Source organism: Myotis myotis, unplaced genomic scaffold (genome assembly GCF_014108235.1).
Source record: "Myotis myotis isolate mMyoMyo1 unplaced genomic scaffold, mMyoMyo1.p scaffold_m19_p_2, whole genome shotgun sequence".
NCBI classification, from domain to species: Eukaryota; Metazoa; Chordata; class Mammalia; order Chiroptera; family Vespertilionidae; genus Myotis; species Myotis myotis.
Window position 1 is genome coordinate 56,103,180 of NW_023416324.1, and position 21,295 is coordinate 56,124,474.

Here is a 21,295-nt window from a genome sequence, read left to right on the forward strand (position 1 = left end):
GCAGCTGATCGATGTTTCTCTCTCATCGGTGTTTCTAACTCTCTATGTCTCTCCCTCACTGTAAAAAATCAATAAAATATATATTTTAAAAATCCTTATGGAAAACAAAATGCATGAATACCACAAGAAGGACTTGATGTCTGAGAAACATCCAAGGAATGCTTCTAGGGTATAAATATATGATCTCAGAATGTGATCCAAGATAAATTCTTTATTAAGAAATGTTTGTTAAATTATTTTTAATTGCATTTACTATATGCCAAGCCCTTAAATTAAGAAAAACTACTTTAATGAAGAAAGTTAGTAAGAAAATAATATCAGAACTGCTTGGGAAGTTAAAGTTTGTGATCATTTGGAAGCTTAATTCAGAATTACCAGAAAGAACTCTTGCCTCTTTAGATTAAAATAAGTCCTGGCATAGGCTTTTCTCTAAGCCTGGTCAGTCATTCGTGAAAGTGATTAACAGGATTTTCCTATATAAGCTTTGCCAAACATTGGTTTGGAACTACGGCCTTTTTTCTCTGAAAAGTCTATTTTTAAAATAATAGTCTTATTGAGATATAATTCTAATACTGTAAAACTTACTCTTTTAAAGTATATAATTCAGTGGTTTTTTTAGTATATTCACAGAGTTGTACAACTAGTACCACTTTCTAATTTTATAATATTTTCATCACTCTAAAAAGAAACTCTATTAGTAATTACTCCCTCTTCTCATCTAACACTTCCCTTCCCCCACCCAGCTCTTGGCAACTACTGGTTGCCACCTTCTGTCTCCATGAATTTGCCTATTCTGGACAATTCATATAAATAGACTTATACAATATATGATCTCTCGTATTTGACATTATTTCACTTAGCATGTTTTCATATTCTGAAAAGTCTTTTCAATGTTAGGATACCACTGCATTAAGTACTCTCCTAACTCAACCATCTGTTAAAGAGATTGTCATTTAATAGGCAGAAACTAATATTACAGAGGGCAATTTTTAGCTTTAGATTTCATTTTTCTTAGAATTACCCGTCCTTAAGGTATGTATGTGTTAACACATACATAAATTGTATGGGGCTCTTTTTTTGAATGTTGCTCTTTAAAGAGAAAATTTTATTTCTTACCAGAGGCCCGGTGCATGAAATTTCATGCACTGGAGGGGTCCCTCAGCCCGACCTGTGCCCTCTCGCAGTCCGGGACCCATTGGGGGATGTTAGCCTGCCGACTTAGGCCCATTTCACCACAGGAATCAGTGGATTCAGCTGCCACCCTATATAATAAAAACCTAATATGCAAATCAACCGAATGGCAGAACGACCAGTCACTATGACATGTACTGACCACCAGGGGGCAGATGCTCAATGCAGGACGAGCGCTGCTCAGCCAGAATCTGGGTCACAGCTGGTGAGTGCAGCAGTGGTGGCAGGAGCCTCTCCCACCTCCACTGCAGGTGAGTGGTAAGGATTAAGGGGTCCCGGACTGCGAGAGCCCTGGACTGTGAGAGGGATGTCTGGCAGTCGGACATCCCCCGAAGGGTCCCGGACTGCGAGAGGATGCAGGCCAGGTTGAGGGACCTCCTCCCCACCCCCCACCTCCCCGCACAAATTTCATGCACTGGGCCTCTAGTATAGGATAATTCAAATGTGTCTACTAATGAAAGCTTTTGCTACCCCCCTTTGACTTGCTAGCACTTTATACCAATCCAAAATGATACACTAACAATAATATACAACGGGACAAGGATAAACATTTAGAATAATCATAATCTGAAAAGAGAGGGTTATATCTGCCATTGCAAATTTCTATTTCTTGAATGATCTTACTTCCTCTGGAGTCAGTTTTGTCTGTTTATCTTGGGCTTTCATTCTTGTGCTGACAGTTGTTGTTTTTTCTCTCAACTTTGAAAGTGTACTTGGTGACTGGATTGATTTTCTTAGGTAGATTGTGTGGGTTTTCAGTGTTTTTTGTTTGTTTTTCCCACAAAAAAGTGAACAAGAGAGCAAATGGGGTTCATTTACTTCTTTGGGGTGTGTTAATTGGCAGGCTTTTCTTTAGGATTAATGTTCTGGAAATAGCCCAGCAGGCAGGGTGTACCTGGATACAGAATGCAGAGGGTCTTATTGTGGGTGGGGCCATCACTCACCCTAGCCAATTTACTCTCTCCAGGCAGCTTTAATAATTTTTGGTTGATTTTTTTTTTTTACAAGCTGCCTTCCTATTCAGGGATGGAGGAAAAGGGGCAGAGAGTAGAAGGAGATGTGGGACTACTATAGACTTTTGTCTAATCTCCCATTTTTAGTCCCTCTTCTTCAATCCTGCTCTCACACCTGCCAACTTCAGGCCTGGTGCTGTTTAAGGCTGCTGCAGGAGGCAGCTGATTGATGTTTTGTGTGTGTGTGTGTGTGTGTGTGTGTGTTTTTTGTTTTTTGTTTGTTTTTTTTTAACAGAGAGGAAGGGGAGGGATAGAGAGTTAGAATCATCAATGAGAGAGGAACATTGATCAGCTGCCTCCTGCACACCCGCTACTGGGGATGTGCCTGCAACCAGGGTACATGTCCTTGACCAGACTCGCACCTGGGATCCTTGAGTCCGCAGGCCAACACTCTATCCACTGAGCCAAACCGGTTAGGGCCTGATAGATGTTTTGATAGGGATTTGATAGGGTAGCAAATGTCTACCCTCAACAAATATATTTCCTCCTGAATTTATTCTAGATTGTGGCTTCCTCATCTATTTCATCTGTCCACACACTTGCATTTGCTTTCCAGTTTGGGGAAATTTGTGTGTCTTTTTGTTGCTCTTAGTATGGTTTCCACTATTAGTTATTTGTTGCTGTTTAATAAATTACCCAAAATGTAGTGTCTTAAAACAATAATTAAATTCAGGTGCGGGCTTGGGGCTGGTGCTGAGGCTGAGGGGCCTGCCCTTGGCGTTCTTGAGAGTGAGACCCGGCACCCTAATTTGGAGATTGTCAGGCAGAGGTACATGTCTTTGTCTTAATCTAGATTAGATTAAATCCCGAGGCCTCCACACTTGCGGTTAGTGGAGGCACAAGTGTTTTAGAAGGCACCTTCTTAAAATTTAAGGTTTGTGGGCTGGTTTTCTGGATCTTGGCCTTACAGTTAGTCCTGTGAGAACTGAGTCCTAAGGGCTAATCCAGGGAGCCTGTTGTTTAGGTATTTAATTCTGAAGTCGCATATATAAGATAAGGAGGACTCTTAGACTGAACGTGCCTATCCAAAGCAGCCCGCCATTTTTCTTTTCTTTTTTTTTAAAATATATTTTTATTGATTTCAGAGAGGAAGGGAAAGGGAAGGAATGATTGATTGGCTGCCTCCTCCATGCCCCCTACTGGGGATGGATCCCGTAACTCAGGCATGTGCCTTGACCAAGAATTGAACTGTGACCTCCTGGTTCATAGGTTGAGCCACACTGGCTGGGTAGCCCACCATCTTTCAAAGTAAGAAGAGGGTCTTGCGTGAAGGAACTATCAAGAAAAAGCTCCCACAGAACCGTAAGAACATTGGTCAGGTCTTCAAGATGCCCAAGGAGGCCATTGAGGGCACTTACACTGGTGAGAAATGCCCCTTTACTGGTTATGTCTCCATCCAAGGGTGGGTCCTGCCTGGTGTGTTGATCAAGATGAAGCTGCAGATCGTCGTCATCTGCGGAGACTACCTGCATTACATCCATAAGTACAGCTCCTTGCAGAAGTGCCATAAAAACATACCCATGTGCCTGTCCCCTGTATCAGGGACGTCCAGATAGGTGACATCATCATGACTGGTGAGTGCTGGCCCCTGAGCAAAACTGTTTGCTTGACTGCGCTCAAGGCCACCAAGGCCGCCAGCACTAGGAAGCAGTTCCAGAAGTTCTGAGACCAGACACCTACCCATTTCCCCAAACAAAATAAAGTTCTTTTCTCATTTAAAAACAACAGTGATGACAACAATAAACTTTTATTATCTCACCATTTCTGAGGCTCAAAAATTTGAAAGTGGCATATCTGGCTTGAGGTCTTTTTATTGATTTCAGAGAGGAAGGGAAAAGGAAGGAACGATTGATTGGCTGCCTCCTGCATGCCCCCTACTGGGGATGGATTCCGAAACTCAGGCATGTGCCTTGACCTAAAATTGAACTGTGACCTCCTGGTTCATAGGTTGAGCCACACTGGCTGGGTAGCCCATCGGAAGTATGTTGGCTGGGATACAGTCATCTGAAGGCTTAACTGAGGCTGGAGAATCTGTTCCCAAGATAGCTCACTTACATGAATGCCATGTTGGTGTTACCTAAGGCAGAAAACCTTGCTCACCACGTGGACTTTTCTGTAGGACTGCTTGAGTGTTTTCACAACATGGCAGGCATCTCGCTTCCCCCAGAGTAAGGGATCCAAAAGAGAGCGAGATGGGAGCAATGACTATTTTGATCTTACCTCAGAAATCACACACTCTCATTCCTACAATATCCTATCGGTTACACATGTTAGTCCTGTTCAGCATGGAAGGAGACATTACCGGGAAGAGAGAATCATTGAGGGCCACTTTGGAGTTATTGTTATTTTCTTTTCTATTAGTAAGATATGGTATATAGTTATCCAGCTTTCTTTAACTATACTAGTAAGTTCTATTTGTAATTTTAGGTGGTTGATCTTAAAGGAAAACATAAACATGTAAGAAATAGTCCATATTAAAATGGAACTTAGCCTATTTCATGACCCATACTAGTTTTGAGACTTTTGACATTTCTTTTATGTTTGTTCAGAGGCTTTTAAAAATATAAAGGCTTTAAAACATATTACCTTACATTCAGCACAATTATTGCTTGCTAAGGAAGATGAGGGTCAGCCCCTCTTGCACCTCATGGAGGGCAAGGGAGAAGTAATTTAGGGTGTTTGAAATCTTGAGCGAATTCCAAAACATTGTTTGTACTCGTTGGTACATCTTTGGGTTTTATCTGTTTTTATTGCTGCTGTTGTTGTTATTGACTTGTTTGATTCCTTACATGGACATTTTATGATACTTATGAACTATGTATGGGAGATAACTAATAAAGTGGGATGGTGCTTTGATGGAAACCAATATAGTATTACTTTTCTGTTTGAAAAAAAATTTTTTTAATATATTTTTTATTGATTAAGATATTACATATGTGTCCTTGTCCCCACGTTACCCTCTACCCCCCCCCACCCCCGCTCATGCCCTCACCCCCCCGTTGTCCATGTCCATTGATTAGGCCTATATGCTTGCATATAAGTCCTTTGGTTGTTCTTTCCCCCTTACCCCCACCCTCCCCTACCTTCCCTCCAAGTCCCGACAGTCCAATCAATGCCCCTCCGTCTCTGGATCAGTCCTTGTTCATCAGTTTATGTTGTTCATTATATTCCACAAATGAGTGAGATCATGTGGTATTTATCCGCTCTCCAGTTCCATCCATGCTGTGGCAAATGGTAAGAGTTCCTTTTTCTTCTTCCTCTTCTTAAAGAATACCTTTCAGCATTTCATATAATGCTGGTTTGGTGGTGATGAACTCCTTTAGCTTTTTCTTATCTGTGAAGCTCTTTATCTGACCTTCTATTCTGAATGATAGCTTTGCTGGATAAAGTAATCTTGGTTGCAGGTTCTTGCTATTCATCACTTTGAATATTTCTTGCCACTCTCTTCTGGCCTGCATGGTTTCTGTTGAGAAATCAGCTGACAGTCGTATGGGTACTCCCTTGTAGGTAACTGACTGTCTTTCTCTTGCTGCTTTTAAGATTCTCTCTTTATCTTTTGCTCTTGGCATTTTAATTATGATGTGTCTTGGTGTGGTCCTCTTTGGATTCCTTTTGTTTGGGGTTCTCTGCGCTTCCTGGACTTGTAAGTCCATTTCTTTCACCAGGTAGGGGAAGTTTTCTGTCATTATTTCTTCAAAAAGGTTTTCAATATCTTGCCCTCTCTCTCCTTCTGGTACCCCTATAATTCTGATGTTGGTACGCTTGAAGTTGTCCCAGAGGTTCTTTACACTATCTTCATATTTTTGGAATCTCTTTTCTTTTTTCTTTTTCGGTTGGGTATTTTTTGTTTCTTTGTATTTCAAATCTTTGACTTGATTCTTGGGATCCTCTTGTCTGCTGCTGGATCTCTGTAAATTATTCTTTATTTCAGTCAGTGTATGCTTAATTTCTAGTTGGTCCTTTTTCATGTCCTCCATGGTCTCACTATACTTATTGAGGGATTCATTAAATTTATCGGCGGTTTCCATAAAATTCTTGAAAAACCTTATAAACGTGGCCTTGAACTCTATATCCAATCGTTTGCTTTCCTCCATTTCTGCCATTTGTGACCTGTTTCTTTGTCTCCGCATTTTGGCAGCTTCCCTGTGTTGATAGAGTGGCCCTGCGCGCCAGGTGTCCTGTAGGGCCCAGTAGCTCAGCCTCCCCAGTTACCTGGGGTGGACACTCTTGGTGCACTCTTGGTGCCTTGGTTGTTGTAGGATCACTGGGAGGAATTGACCTCCAGGCCAATTGGCTGTGAGAATCAGCTGTGTCTAAAGTGGGAGAACTTGTGTGCTGAAGACACCCTTCTGGGGCAAGACTTGCTTCAGTGGGGCTTTGGTGCTCACTGAGTCTGCTCCCTGAGTGTGTCCCTTATGGATCTGAGGAGTTGCAATCTAGATGGTCCCACTCTGACCACTGGGTACAGTGGTTCCTGGATCTAAGGAGGTGCTAATTCAGCCTCTGCCTGAGGCCACACAGCAGGAGCCACGAAGAGGCTCAGCTGTGAAGCAATGCAAGCCGCTGCAGGGCCTTGGGCCTTCTCTTGGAAGTTCCGGGTCTGCCTGGCTCGGCTGCAGTTAGGTACATTCACATGCAAAAGCCTCTGCCGCAGCCTGGGTGGGGCGGGGTCTCAGGGAATCAAAGGGCGGATCAAGGAGCTATAGCTGATTCTCCGCCCGGAGTCGCGGGTCTCAGTGACCCGCTAATTGCTGCAAGCACCTCTGAGGGAAAGCCGCCTTCAAGTTCGCCCACTGCCGGACAGACCAGCTTCTCCCCGTATGAGTCCTGGGTCCCCAGAGACTTCCCGGAACTGGAGTTCAGAGCAGTCGGGAGCTTATGATTCAAAAAGACAGCCGCGTCCTCAGGTGCCACCCCCTTTACTCGCGCGCGCGCACACGCGCTCGCGCGACCCGGCCGTACCTCTGCACTTGTACCTCTGCACTTCACCTCTGCAGCTCCTCTGGCTCTCAGCATGCTTTTCTTTCCTTCTAGTTGTAGAATTTACACTCAGCCAGCCTTCCTGTTGTTCTGGATGATGTTTGCTCTGTCCTTTGCGGGAATTTTCAATTGTTGTGTGAGGCGGCAATTTCCCGGTGTTTACCTATGCCGCCATCTTAGTTTCTCTCCCTGTTTGAAAAATTTTAAATAAGTTCTTGAAATGTACACTTTTGAGGGAAGAATGACTTGGAAATAAAGGACATTTCAAAAGTTTCAGCTAGAAAATAAAGAACCCCTTTTCATGGTAAATTGCCCATTTAAACCATATTACAGACTCTGCTTCAGAAGACACATCTCAGCTCTAGTAAAATGTTAATCTTTTTCGGAAGCCTTTCAAAAAGTTTTTGGAAATTTTGTAAAAAATCCTTCCTAGAAACTGTATTCTAAAATGAGAATTTAAGCCATTGTTTTAGATTTGCTTTTCGCTGTAAAAAATTCAAGATTCATTATTTAAATACATGTTTCTGAGTTACTGTCTCTTAGGAAGAGTTGATGATAATGTTATCCAGTGTCAAATCCTTAATATGATGTATTTTCACAGCTGCAACCTATTTTAAGAGACCTAGTTAAATGATCACCTCAGCCAAACCAACAAATAAGCAAGGTAGACCAATAAATCAAGACTTGACTCTGGAATCTTGTTGGATTTGTTCACTTCTTATTAGTATGAATTATTTTATGTGGAGAGTTTAATTGGAGCCCCAGTTTCCTCAGAATTTTTTCCTATTGGTAGGTGTACATAGCTTCTATTTGTTTTGACAGTGGTTCAAAACTTTAAACTATTTAATATCTAAAAAATTTTTCATTATAAGTTATTTTTTTTAAACCCGTTAGGTTTTGTGTGTGTGTGTTTTTTTAACCTCAAACACTTTCCAGTAGCATAATATATTTTCCTTAAACTATGAGGGGAAATACTACTTAAAAGCAGAAAATATATGATGTCAGATATTATCTCCATTTACCTTTTTTTCCCTTTTGCTTCTGGTCTAATAGCCATATTTATACTATCTTAAAAATTGTTGGTGCTTAAACTTTTTCTTCCTTGGCTTTCTGGATAGTGCTCATAGGAGAGTACAGTTTGATATTTAAGAGTATAGCCTTGGCTGGTGTAGCTCAGTTGGTTGGGCATCATTCCGTGCACCGAGGTTGCAGATTTGATTCCTGGTTAGAGCTTGATCCCCAGTAGAGGGGGGTGCAGATGTAGCCAGTCGATGTTTCACTCTTACATTGATGTTCCTTTCTCTCTCTCTCCCTCTAAAAATCAATATAAAATCTTAAAAAAAAAAAAAAAAAAAAGGAGGATAAGCTCTGGTATAAATGCCTGGGCTTAATTTAACTTCTATTTAGTTGTGGGACTTGGGGCATGTGCCTCTAATCTAAACCTCTGTTTCTTTATCTGTAAAATGTTGATGATAAAAGTATCTACTTTATGAGTTATTGGAAAGAGTAAATGAGATAATCAGGTCAGGCATTTAGCACAGTGATGTGTGAATATGAATTACAGCATGGAGAAATACTGCTAGAGTAGTAGAGTAAACACCTCTAAACATCTCCACAAAAGCATAAAAACATTAGCAAAACTTTTCAAAATAATAATTTTTAGAACTCTGAAAATTAATGAAATATTTGTAAAGATTCAAGGAGCATTGTTCAAGAAAAATGGCTGAATCTCCTTAAGAATAGTGAACTTTGTGGATACTTAACTTGCTTTATTGCCATCTCTTTCTTCACAGTAGTCTTAAAAACCAACAGTCTCACAACTACGGTAACTTTGAAAGCAGAGGCTCAGCAGCCACTGGAAGAAACTCAGTGGCCTTGAAGCTTCTCAAAAGCCCCATCCCTAGAGAATCGTCACTATTTGACTTGCAGAGCTCCATTCTCAAGACTTGTCTTTTATTTGACCTAACTTAGAGCTTGCTCTGTACAAAGAGTTCTGTCCCTTGGGCCTTTGTTGAAAACAATTAGTGATAATTGTTTAACATTGCAGCTGACTGAGCTGGTGATACCAGCTAGGGCTAACAAGAGACTGACCAAAACGCTTAAAAGAAAACATTGGGCCATGAGATGTTTATAGGGGTTTTTGAAAAGCTCCAGGATATTTCTGGGAATCTAGAAAGCCACAAACATGGCAGGGCTATGCACGTGTGCAGGAAAAAGCTTAGAATTTCCTAACCTCTCGTCTCTGGTTGACCTTGATGTTCTTTTTTAATTAAAAAAATTAAGTTACAGGTGATGTGCAGTATTATATTAGTCTTAGATGTACAACATCATGATTAGACATTTGTATAACTTATGAAATGATCACCCCGATAAATCTAGTACCCATCTAACACCATACATAGTTATTACAATATCACTGACTATACTAGGGGCCCAGTGCATGAAATCGTGCACCTTGAAAGAACCGTGCTGCGAGGCTGTGGTGGACACAGGGGTTGGTCTCAGCCCATCCTCCGCATCCATGCCTGGTCCCTCCCTCCACAGCCCCAGGTCCCCTGTCTGCCGGCAGCCTTGCTCCCAAAGCCGCCGCTCCCATGCACTGATGGCGCTGGCCCCACTCACACCCGCTGATGGTGTGGAGCAATTGGGGCCAGCGCCAGCAACGGGTGCAAGTGGGGCCGCTGCTGTCAGTGGGCGCTAGCAGCGGCTACTGCCTTGATCGCCCCTCAGGAGCAGGAGGAGGTGGAGAAGCCCTCAGGGGTGATCAGGGCTGGCAGCCACTGCTCGCACCCACTGACAGTGCCAAGCAATCAGGACTGCCGCCAGGCACCAGCAGCGGGTGCAAGCGGTGGCTCCAGCGCTGGCAGCAGGTGTGAGTGCCAGGCGGGACCATGGTGCGTGGGAGCCAGGGGAGGTGGAAAAGCCCTGAGGGGTGATCAGGGCCGGCAGCTGCTGCTCGCACCCACTGATGGCACCGAGCAATCAGGACCGGCGCCAGGCGCTGGCAGCATGTGCAAGCAGCAGCTCTGGGCGTTGGCAGCAGGTGCGAGCACCAGGCGGGACCGCAGCACCTGGGAGCAAAGAATTTTCAGTAACCACCAGAGGCTTGCCCCGATGACAGTGACAGGCGCCCCCCACCTTGGTCTGGCACCTCAGTTCACCTGCTCCACCATCCCACCATGGCCAACGCCCATCATGTTCCACGCTCTGCTGCCTGCTGCCGACACCTACCATGTTCTGCATGCACCCCCTGGTGGTCAGTGCATGTCATAGCGACTGGCTGTTCGGTTGTTCTGCCGTTTGGTCTATTTGCATATTGGCCTTTTATTATATAGGATTCCTTATGCTGTACTTTACATCCCCATGACTATTTTGTAACTACCAATTTGTACTTCTAAATCCCTTCACCTTTTCCTCCCATTTGCCCAATCCCCCCTCCCATCTGACAACAGTCAAAATGTTCTCTGTAGTTATGATTCTGTTTCTGCTCTGCTTGTTGTGTTTTGTTTGTTTTATAGATTCCACATGTAAGTGAAATTGTCTGGCATTTGTCTTTCTCTGTCTGACTTATTTCAATCAACACAATACTCTCTAGATCAGCCGTGGGCAAACTACGGCCCGCGGGCCAGATCCGGCCCGTTTGAAATGAATAAAACTAAAAAAAAAAAGACCGTACCCTTTTATGTAATGATGTTTACTTTGAATTTATATTAGTTCACACAAACACTCCATCCATGCTTTTGTTCCGGCCCTCCGGTCCAGTTTAAGAACCCATTGTGGCCCTCGAGTCAAAAAGTTTGCCCACCCCTGCTCTTGATCCATCCATGTTATTGCAGATGGCAAGATTTCATTATTTTTATGGCTGAGTCCTGTTCCATTGTATATATGCACTTCTTCTTTATCCACTCATCTATTGATGAACACTTAGATTGCTTTCGTATTTTGGCTATTGTAAATAATGCTGTAATGAATATATGGGTGCATATGTCTTTTCAAATTAATTATTTGGGTTTCTTCAGGTAAATAGCCAGAAGTGAAATTGCTGGGTCCTTCTTTGTCTCTTTACATTCTTTATTTTAAAGTCTATTTTTTCTGCTATAAGTATTGCTATCACAGATTTTTTATTAGTTTCCATTTTTCTGAAATATCTTTTTCTATTCTTTTGCTTTCAGTCTGTGTGTCTTTCGATCTAAAGTGAGTTTCTTGTAGACATCATATGTAAGAGTCTTGTTTTGTTATCTATTCAGCCACCATATGTCTTTTGATTAGAGCATTTCATCTGTTTGCATTTAAAGTAATTGTTAATAGATATGTACTTATTATCATTTTATTATTAATATTTTTTACCTTTTTTAAATCTTAAAGAAGACTCTTTAACATTTCTTGTAATACTGATTTGGTGGTGATGAACTCCTCTAGTTTTTTCTTGTCTGGGAAGCTCTTTATCATTCTAAATGATAGCTTTAAAATCTTACTGAATAGTTTTTATGGCTTAATCAAATTGAGTATATTTTGATGTTAGTGAGACCTGGTTTTCTATTGTTCATAGTATTTTTCCTATATCATTGCAGTCTGTTCTAACCCACTGTAATGCTTAGCTTGCAGAACACAGAGAAGTCCGGCATTCTTACAGTCTGGAGTCTCTTTGCCACTGCCCTTTTTATGAAGAAGCTATGCATTTAGTTGAAGAAGGAAAAATTTACTCAAGAGTGCTGAGGTACCACTTCAGTTTTGCTTATGCTTATGAAAAATATTAAAGTACTATTGCTATGTTTGTATAATATTTATTTAAAACGTTAATGAGAATAGGGGAAAGTATATTTTTAGGCTCAAAAAATTTTTTTTACATATTTTGTCAGTATTGAAAAGACATGTGTTTCATGTTAAGTTCCTGAGGTTAAGCCTTGTTTGAGTCCAAATTTGTAGTAACCTTGATCTTGAATACAGTGTAACAGTTGTCTCCCCTGTTTATTACATAGAACTGAAATGCTGGAGTGCCTCGGAGACAGTGATTTTCTTGCCAAACTTCACTGTATACGACAGGCTTTTCAGGTATTATTTTTAAACATTAAGTGACCTTACCCAGCCACTCACCCCCCCTCATGCTATAGAGTCCAGCCGCATATAAACAGGACAGCTCTTTGCTCTTGTTATTGTTATTCCTGATGGCAAATATAAAGTCCACCGAGTTTATGTTTCCTGCCTCCTGTTTCCCTTCATTTGGCTTCATTTGTCATTGTCCTCTTCCATGGCTTCCCAGGTCCACCCCACTTTGTCAAAACAGGATATTTTGATGCTGCAGATGTGTACAAATGGCTGCCTAAAATAAAAATCCTACTTTTTAAAATTACCAACTAGTATGTGTTCTAGATCATTTTTTATTTGAATCATTTGTAAAGTTATTGGTTTCCTAAAATGAAATAAGGTTGTTAAATAACAAAATTATCTTTATTTTCTTATGATTTGGGGCTATGTACCATTTATTTTGGACTTTCTAATATTAAATTGAACAGAATTTAAATTCAGATTTATTTCCCTTTAATCTTTTTTATTATAGGTTTCAAGAACTCATTTTATTTTAGTAAATTGGAGCTTTCTCTGTGGTCTGAAATAGTGCCACATACAATGCATTAACTGCATTAGGGTTATTTGTGCTTAGATGTGCTATACAGTCAAGTGTCCATTCAAATTCATTACAGGTCTCTTTTTTCTTTGTGTGGGGGATGATATTTTTTCAGGTTATTCTTTCAGAAACAGCCAATAGGATATTCCTTGCTGAGAGTGGAAGGAAAATTTTATCAGCGTTGATTGTGAAAGCACGAAAGGTAACTTGTTTTGTTGGCAAGTTATTTTCATAGTTGTTTCTGTTGGACTGATGTTTAAAATGCATTTAATTTTTAATAGAAAAAACAGTTTTTGTAGATAGTTGCAAAGGTTCACATAAAATAAATAACCCAAAGAGTGTAGCTTTCTGCTTGTGCTAAATTGTTTTCTATGTATAAAGCCCACTCTGTTTTGATCCAGTTGTTTCTCATAAATTATTCCCAATTTGCCATAAGATCTATGAATGTCATGGTGAGCATCATCATTAGATCTGCTAACAATCACCACTATTATTATTTTGAATACCTCTTCTCTTAGCTCCCTTAATTCTGTTCAGTAAGAAGGTTCCAGGAAATAATGTAGATCTCAGAAATCTGAAAATGCAAATTGAGCTGCCTCTTCCTCTCATTCATCTTCATGGGACTGGAAGAGTCAGAACGAATGAAAAGAACTTCATTAAAGCTATAAGGAACCACTCTTCTGTATGCAAGGTGTGTCCAGATGATGAAGAAAACCAAAATAAACAGGCTTTCCTTGAACCGTTTGAATACCCAGCTTTTAGACCCAATCTATTTGAACCTCAATCCCATCATTTGAATAATAAAATTATATTTATGGTACCCTATTTCAGAGGATTCTTATGATGATTAAATAAATGATAATTGGGAACGCAAATTTTTTACAAAGTGTAAAATAAATGAAAGATGATATTAACAACTTGCAATTCCCACTGTTAATTTTATGTTGCTTTCTTGGCGTTCCCATGGCAGATAAGTGGTTTGAACTAGAGTTCCTGCTATAAGAGTAGAAGTGCCTCAAAAGCATTAGATGGTATCTTCTATGACCAAGTTTTCACCTTAAGGACTGACCTAAATAAGCATACATGTTTGAGTATTAGGCACTTTGCTTATGACATTTTACAGATGTTCTCAGTTTTGGCTTCTTCAAAATGTTGGGGCAACAAAATATTAAACCAAATGAATATGGTATACCTTGAAAATTTATTTTAACTCAGTAACCTAATCTAATGAAGATCTAGCAAAAATTGACTTTAAGAGTAAATCATGTGCTTTGCAGGCTTGACCCTTGTTATGAGGTTGAGTTTAGGATTAAAGTGTGTTTTCTTCTGCAGAATCCAAAGAAGTTTGAAGATGTTTTTGATGAAATGATCTATTTTTTAGAACAGACTGATCACTGGGATAGTACTGAAATGGAACTTGCTGCTAAAGGAGTAAGTTCAAATTTTTTTTATATTTATTTCCCTTGGTTATTTACACATAATATTTATATAATTTGAGGCCACTGTTTGTTTGTTTTTTTTGTCCTTGTTAAATGATAGTAAAACCAATTGTGTGGTAGTAGTAATGGCAGAGACATAAACAATAGCAACCATAGGCTTTATACAAGGGGCAACAACTGAAAAATATTGTTTTTTTAAAAGCCTTTCTCTTCCCTTCCTCCTTCCCTTCCTTCTTCTCTTCCTTCTGAAAGTCAGGAGCAGGCCCTAGTAGGGCAGTAGTGGTGGCCTGTGCTGAGAGGGTTTCAGATGGGCCGCTCACTGGGACCAGGGTTTTGGCTACATATACAGGATCAAACAAACAATATATTGGGAATAATTGGAGCCAGGCTACTTATTGTCATAGAAGGGAGGTATAAAAAGCTAGGGCTAGACTTGGAGCTAATAGGGTGAATTCATAGTTTATAATAGATATAGATAGATATAGAAATAAATATAAAGGCTTGCATATATATAAACATATGTACTTCCCAGCTCTGTTCACTGAGAGGGTTTGGGAGCAGCTACACCTTAAAAGAAAGGACTCCTCAAGGGCACAGAGATCTTGGCTTCTAAGTTCTACTCTCAACTGCAGGGAATTCTGGAAAAATGCTGATCTCAGCATAGGGAAAGTACATGATGAGCCTGGAGCATTTTGTTGTAATGGGAGCTTAAAGAATGAGTTTGCAAGGGGTAAAAGGCTTTCTAGGCAGAGAAAACAGTAGGTATAGAGACACAGAGGCATAATCTTTCCTTCTCCAGTGTTCCCTCGCTGGGTGGAAGAATTGGCATCCATTCAGTTGTGCAGGCCAGAGACCTGGGACTCCTCCTTCACACCTCCTTCAGAGACCTGGTCCTCACATACTTTATCGTATTCCTCTCTTGCTTTTTGTCAGTTTCAACTTCTAAATATCTTTCAGTTTCTTCAAATTTTCTCTATTCCTGCAGCCCCACTGTAGCCTGAGTAACTACAGGCTTTCCTGGGCTACCTCAGTCTTCCCTGCCTACTCCTCCCCTCCCTGCATTCACTCTTACTTTTCTCCATTCTACTCTCCACATTGCTGCCAAATGGTCTATAAAAAATACAATCTAATCATCCATCTCTCTTCCTCCACTACCCCCCTAAGATACCGTGAAGATGAAATCCAAAATCATCAACATGGGCCATATACTCTGCAGGAGCCGTCCCCTCCTCTTCGTGCCTCTGTGCTCTCTGCTATAGCGAGCCATAGCACACTTGCCGTGATTTTCTTTGACTCAACATCACTGTGTTCCTTCTTACCTCAAAGGCCTTGATAAGGTGTTTTCTGTACCTGGATGCCTCCCTGAAGAAAGCCCTCTGTGACATCCAATCTAGGTTAGAAACTCCACCATAGCCTCTAATAGCACTATGTACTTTTCCTTTACTCTCCTTATCACAGTTTATAATTGTGTTTTTGTGGGATTATTTGTTGCTGTTTGTTTTTCCCACTAAACTAAGCATCTGGTTTGCTTACTCTAGAAGTCTGAGCACCCGGTACATTATGCATGAATGAATGAAAGAGCAAGAGGTTCATGATGTTGTGGGCAAGGCAGATACACCAATAACTCAGTGACAAAGCAGAATGAGCTTTGTGGATGCCATAATGACAGCAGGAACAGAGAGCTCCTAGCACAGAGTGAAAGGAAAGATTAATTTCACTTGATGGGATGGATCTAGGAAGAAACACTGTCATGTGAAGTGTAATTTCTGGGGTTGAGTTGTTTTCATACTGGTCTCTCCTCTTCCTCTCTTTTTGTCAGAGATACAATCTGATTCAGCCAAAAGCACTCAGCTGTTATAAAGTCTGAAGCCCTGACTCAGATTTTATTTACGATCTATGTAATAATAATAATTTCTGTTTTAACTCATAATTTAATGCAGGTGAAAAATCTAAATTTTTATGATGTTGTTCTGGATTTTATATTAATGGATTCCTTTGAAGATTTAGAAAACCCACCCACATCCATACAGAATGTAGTAAATAATCGCTGGCTAAACTCGTCCTTCAAAGAAACTGTAAGTGGTGTTTTTTTTTCTTTCTTAACCATGTAAATTTAATGAAAAAATGGCCAGAACTGGAAAGATTAATAAGGTTTACATGTATATCATCTATAGAATGACTAGTGTGGACAGTGAGTTCATCCTTTGATATTGGGATCAGATGTATAGAATATATGTCTTCAGATGAAATTTCCTTTTTGGCTTTTCCATCAGTCCTTGCCTTGACCTGAAATAGCCAATGTTTCTTTAGATCTAAAAATAAAAACAAAAACAAAATACCTCAAGCTTCAGACTAGTTTGGACCTAACAAAAAATTGTCTGTAACTATAATGGTGCCATGACTAACCTGAAATATAGCAGTTGCAGTCAAAAGACAGTAAATACATATATATATTTAAAGTAAAATATGGGGATTCATGTTCCCAAATACTATAAAATTAGGGGGAGGAGTAGGCATGTGCCCCTCCCCCCAAAAAACGAGTTTTTAAACTGTAATCTATACTTTGAATGTTTTTAGTTTCTGTTGTTTTTCACAATTAAACCTCTATTTGACTTATTTTTTTTTTTTTTTTTTTTGGTTGGGCTTTAAGCGTGTACCTGGAAGTAGGTAGAATAGATATTCATGATGAAGTTTGAGGCTTTCAAAAAGTGTTCCAATGGGCTATGTCACAATTATTTTGCAAGTTTTTATTAAATTTGTATTACATTTTAAAACAGCCCTAGCCGGTTTGGCTCAGTGGATATTGCGTCGGCCTGTGGACTGAAGGGCCCTAGGTTTGATTCTGGTCAAGGGCACATGCCATGGTTGCAGGCTCCTCCCCGACCTGGGCTTTGGTTGGGGCATGTGCGGGAGGCAACCAATCGATGTGTTTCTCTCACATCGATATTTTTCTGTCTTTCCTTCTCACTTCCACTTTCTCTAAAAGTCAATGGAAAAATATCCTCAGATGAGGATTAAAATTTTTTTTAAAAATAATTGTAATAAATCCACTTTTCCTTCAAAGTATGTTTTAACCATAAGAGGTACATGTTATCTCCATTTCCAAAACTTCTTTGGTAAACTGAACTTGATTAAAGTCGGGTCATGCCAGAGTAGGGTCAGATTTCTTCAGGATCCAAGTTGATGTTTCATCCCTATCATTATGGTTGTATTTCTTAGTTTTTTATTTGGATAAAACTGTAGCTTTACCCACAATTATTTCTAGCAGTGCTATTCTTGAAGAAAAAGTCCTTTGTTTTCATTGTTATGTACAAAACACTTATTGTATATATGCATCTATACACTGGGGTGTCTGGCCAGCCTGGGTGAGGGGCTGATGGCTGTTTGCAGGCTGGCCAAGCCCCCAGCGGGGACCCTCACCCCATTGGGGTGTGGTCAGCCTGGGTGAGGGGCTGAGGGCCATTTTCAGGCTGCCCACAGCCCCTTCAGGGTGGGGGGGGGTCCCGCTGGGGTGCCTGGCCAACCTGGGTGAGAGGCTGATGGCCGTTTTCAGGCTGGCCACGCCCTCCGGCGACCCAAGCTCCCAGCCTCTCCTTTTTTCTTTTCAGCGCCTCCTTGAGTGGAGGCCAGGGCGGGCTGGAAGCAGGTATCTGGGATTTATTTATCTTCTATAATTGAAACTTTGTAGCCTTGAGCGGAGCCCAGGTCCGGCCAGGGCAGGCGGGAAGCTTGGCTTCCTCCATCGCCGGGGGCAACCCAAGTCTCCTGCTTAGTTGGGTTAATTTGCATACTCGCTCCTGATTGGCTGGTGGGCATGGCTTGTGGGTGTATCGGAGTGGCAGAATGATGGTTAATTTGTATGATTCTCTTTTATTAGTGTAGATGTGTGTAGAGGCCCGATGCATGAAATTTGTGCAAGAGTAGGCCTTCCTTCCCCCGGCTGCCAGCACCGGCTTCCCTCTGGCATCTGGGACCCACACTTCCCTCGCAGCCCTGGCTTCATCCAGAAGGTTGTCAGGTCTAATTAGTATATTATGCTTTTATTATTATATATATATTCTTTTCACATAGGAAGAGAACTTAAGAACTCTGAGAGTTGCCCTAACCGGTTTGACTCAGTGGATAGAACATCGGCCTGCAGACTGAAGGGTCCCAGTTCAATTCCAGTCGAGGGCACATGCCCGGATTGCAGGCTCAATTTCCAGTGGGGGGTGTGCAGGAGGCAGTTGATCAATGATTTTCTCTCATCATTGATATTTCTCTCTCCCTCTCCTTCCCTCTCTGAAATCAATAAAAATATATATAAAAAAAGAAAGAACTCTGAGAGTTGAATTCTAATTGCCAATGTCATTGGTACTAGAGTTCAACCTTTTTTCTTTAGAGGCTTTGTATTTAATTGTTAAATTTATAAAGACAAAATTTTTATATCAATATTTGCAGACAGTAGAAGGAACTTGGACTAGTTCTTATTAGTAGTTAATGTTTTGGACATTTTAGACCCATCAACTTTGAATTTCTAATAAAAAATTACTCTTTTATAAATAGAAAGTTTATAGTTATGAATTTAAGACTTTTTTTTCATCTCTGCATATATTTAGGCTGTGGCTTCAAGTTGTTGGTCAGTGCTGAAACAGAAAAGGCAACAAATGAAGGTAAAATACCTTGGACTTCTTTGTTGAGTAATTCAAGGCTCCTGTCAAAAAAAATCCAAGACCTTTCTCAAGTGGGAATGGCGGGTCAGAAGGACTGTCCTGAAAGCTAGATGAGAGACTTATTGGTACATGGTTGGCTTCTCCTTTTTTGAATTATTTCTCTCTCTTCCTTAACTTTCTTTAGAGTTCAATATAACAAGTATTGGGGCATGCATGGGGTTTCTACTAAGTGGGAGAGGGTTCAGGGTTGGAAACTTCTGATAGAGTTTTGATTTTTGTTTTTTCCACTTAATGATGTTTTAAGTCTTTTAAAATTGTTTAATATACTGGTTTCCACTCTGTGTAATCCAATTGAGAAATAATGATCTGATTCTAATAGCTCTCTTATTCAAATGAGAGGCTCCACAAAAAAAGTCTCAAAGTTTCTATGCTGCCTTCATGTTGTACACCCTTCAGCCCATCTCGCCCACTGCATGCTGCTCTCACCTTCACTCCTGTGGTAAGGGCTTGGATGCTGGAGTGAAGCTGCCTGGTTCAAATGCCACTTATCAGCCATGGCCTCGTAAGGTGCTTAACCTCTCTGTGCCTTAGTTTCCTCATCTCTCTAAAAGAGTATACTGCATGGGGTTTTTAAGATAAAATGTATAGTGCTTACAACAGTGTTTGGCATAGTACATTGTGCAAGTATTGGTTATTATATTATTATTATTTGCATACTTAACCTGTAGTTTTTTTTTATTATTATATCTATATTTATCAGTCTTATTCTTGGGATGGTATTGCCAAGGACAGTGTTTTCAAAACACAGTTCTCACAGCATTTTCAGAAGGGGCTTCTTAAAAATAATTCTGGAGACCCTTTATTTGAGTAATTCTTATTTAAAATGATTCTAGAGACCTGGTGTTTTAAACAAGTTCCCTAAATGATGATTATAAACTGTAATGCTTGAGAACCACTGGGCTAGGGGACAGACTTGTTGACTGGGTCTGATTCTCACATAGCCAGTATGATCGATGATGGGCAAGTTGCTATCAGCTGACGTTCAGTTTTCCTGTTTGCAGAATGGAGTTAATGCTGTTTCAAGGGCTGCTGTAAGGATGAAATGAGATTGTATCAACAAACTTAATTTAAACATAAAATTAAGAGTAAATATTACAAAGATTTTAATAATTGTAGTTTCCATAATTATAACGTTATCATTACATCTCACTTTTTTTTTTTCCTTAGCATTAATCTTGGGCCTTAGTCCTCTTTCTGTATCCACAGAAACCTATCAGAGAACTATTTCCTACACCTGGAATGCCATACTCTAATCTTTGTACTTAAATCTTACCTGCTTTTGAGTTCAGTTCAACAATTATTCCTTGGGGAAGCATGTCCCTTCTAATTTACTTCAGCCCATGCTAACTGTCTGAAAGCCTAATACATTTAGAGTCTGTATGGGGTTTAGAATTTTAATTTATGCAGAACATCTTATGCTATAGTAATAACTTCAGCGCATCCCTCATAACGTTTTGGCCTTCATTAGCGAGCTATGTGTGATTTAGGACAGGTTATTTAATCTCTCTGAAGTATCACGTTTTACATATTAGTGTTTACATGACCTACTTTTTCAGGAACGTTTTATTAAATTAACTAGAATCTAGCACATTATCTGGAATATAATGAGTACTCATTAAATGGTAATTGCTGCTATAATATGGTTCTTAAATTGAGGTTTAGAAGGTGTCCTAGAGCCTGTAAAATAGAAAATAACCCCACCAGGAGGCAGAATCTTAAGGCATAGTTATCCCCCGTATAGGCTATGACAAATCCATAGACCTTATTTAACCAGGGACATTCAGCAAGTTATTAGTAAACTTAGAGAGTTTCCTAAATCACTACTGTATGTTTTACTATTTCACAAGAAGAGGCAATTACACAATTAAATGCTTCAATAATAGCTGGTTCCTTAGTGAAAAGTTAGGATTCTAGTGAGCACTGTTTTGTACTTAATCATTTAAAATTTGTTTTAGTCTTTTTCAGATAATCTAATTAAGTGATTGAGTAGAATTTTTTAATAGCTGAAGCCCTGGCGGTCTCATTAATCCTAAACGTTATACTGCTAAGGAACATTGTGCCATTCTTGTTTTTATTTGGTTACAACACTGATGATTGCTTTTTTATGAAGTGAAAATGCCTTTAAGAAATTCTGTTTCTCAGCATATTTGAAACTATTGGCTACATTATGAAGTTCACAGAAAATATTCTGTGACTAAAAGTTACTTATAAGTTTATTTTCTTATTAGGCTGGCTCATCATTGATCCTTGGTTTCCCCTCAAAAGATGATGGATAGCAATTTAGGTTTCTAAAGAGAAAGCAGATTCAAAAAGGTAAAAATTACTCGATTTTCTTTT

The 21,295-nt window shown here is 40.1% G+C and overlaps 1 protein-coding gene and 1 pseudogene across 5 annotated transcripts in view; both read left to right on the forward strand.

The window, feature by feature from the left end:
- MIGA1 (mitoguardin 1) overlaps positions 1-21,295 on the forward strand; it is an 85,883-nt gene that overhangs the window by 60,171 nt on the left and 4,417 nt on the right. For 4 of the 5 annotated variants that reach the window (XM_036351569.1, XM_036351570.1, XM_036351571.1 and 1 more), the window contains 6 exons: positions 11,783-11,901; positions 12,164-12,236; positions 12,923-13,009; positions 14,140-14,238; positions 16,187-16,321; positions 18,845-18,898. In XM_036351569.1, coding sequence (XP_036207462.1) covers positions 11,783-11,901; positions 12,164-12,236; positions 12,923-13,009; positions 14,140-14,238; positions 16,187-16,321; positions 18,845-18,898 — 567 coding nt within the window. The remainder of the gene's footprint in view (positions 1-11,782; positions 11,902-12,163; positions 12,237-12,922; positions 13,010-14,139; positions 14,239-16,186; positions 16,322-18,844; positions 18,899-21,295) is intronic. The other variant, XM_036351573.1, reaches the window with a different exon arrangement.
- LOC118677475 lies at positions 110-3,870 on the forward strand (annotated as a pseudogene).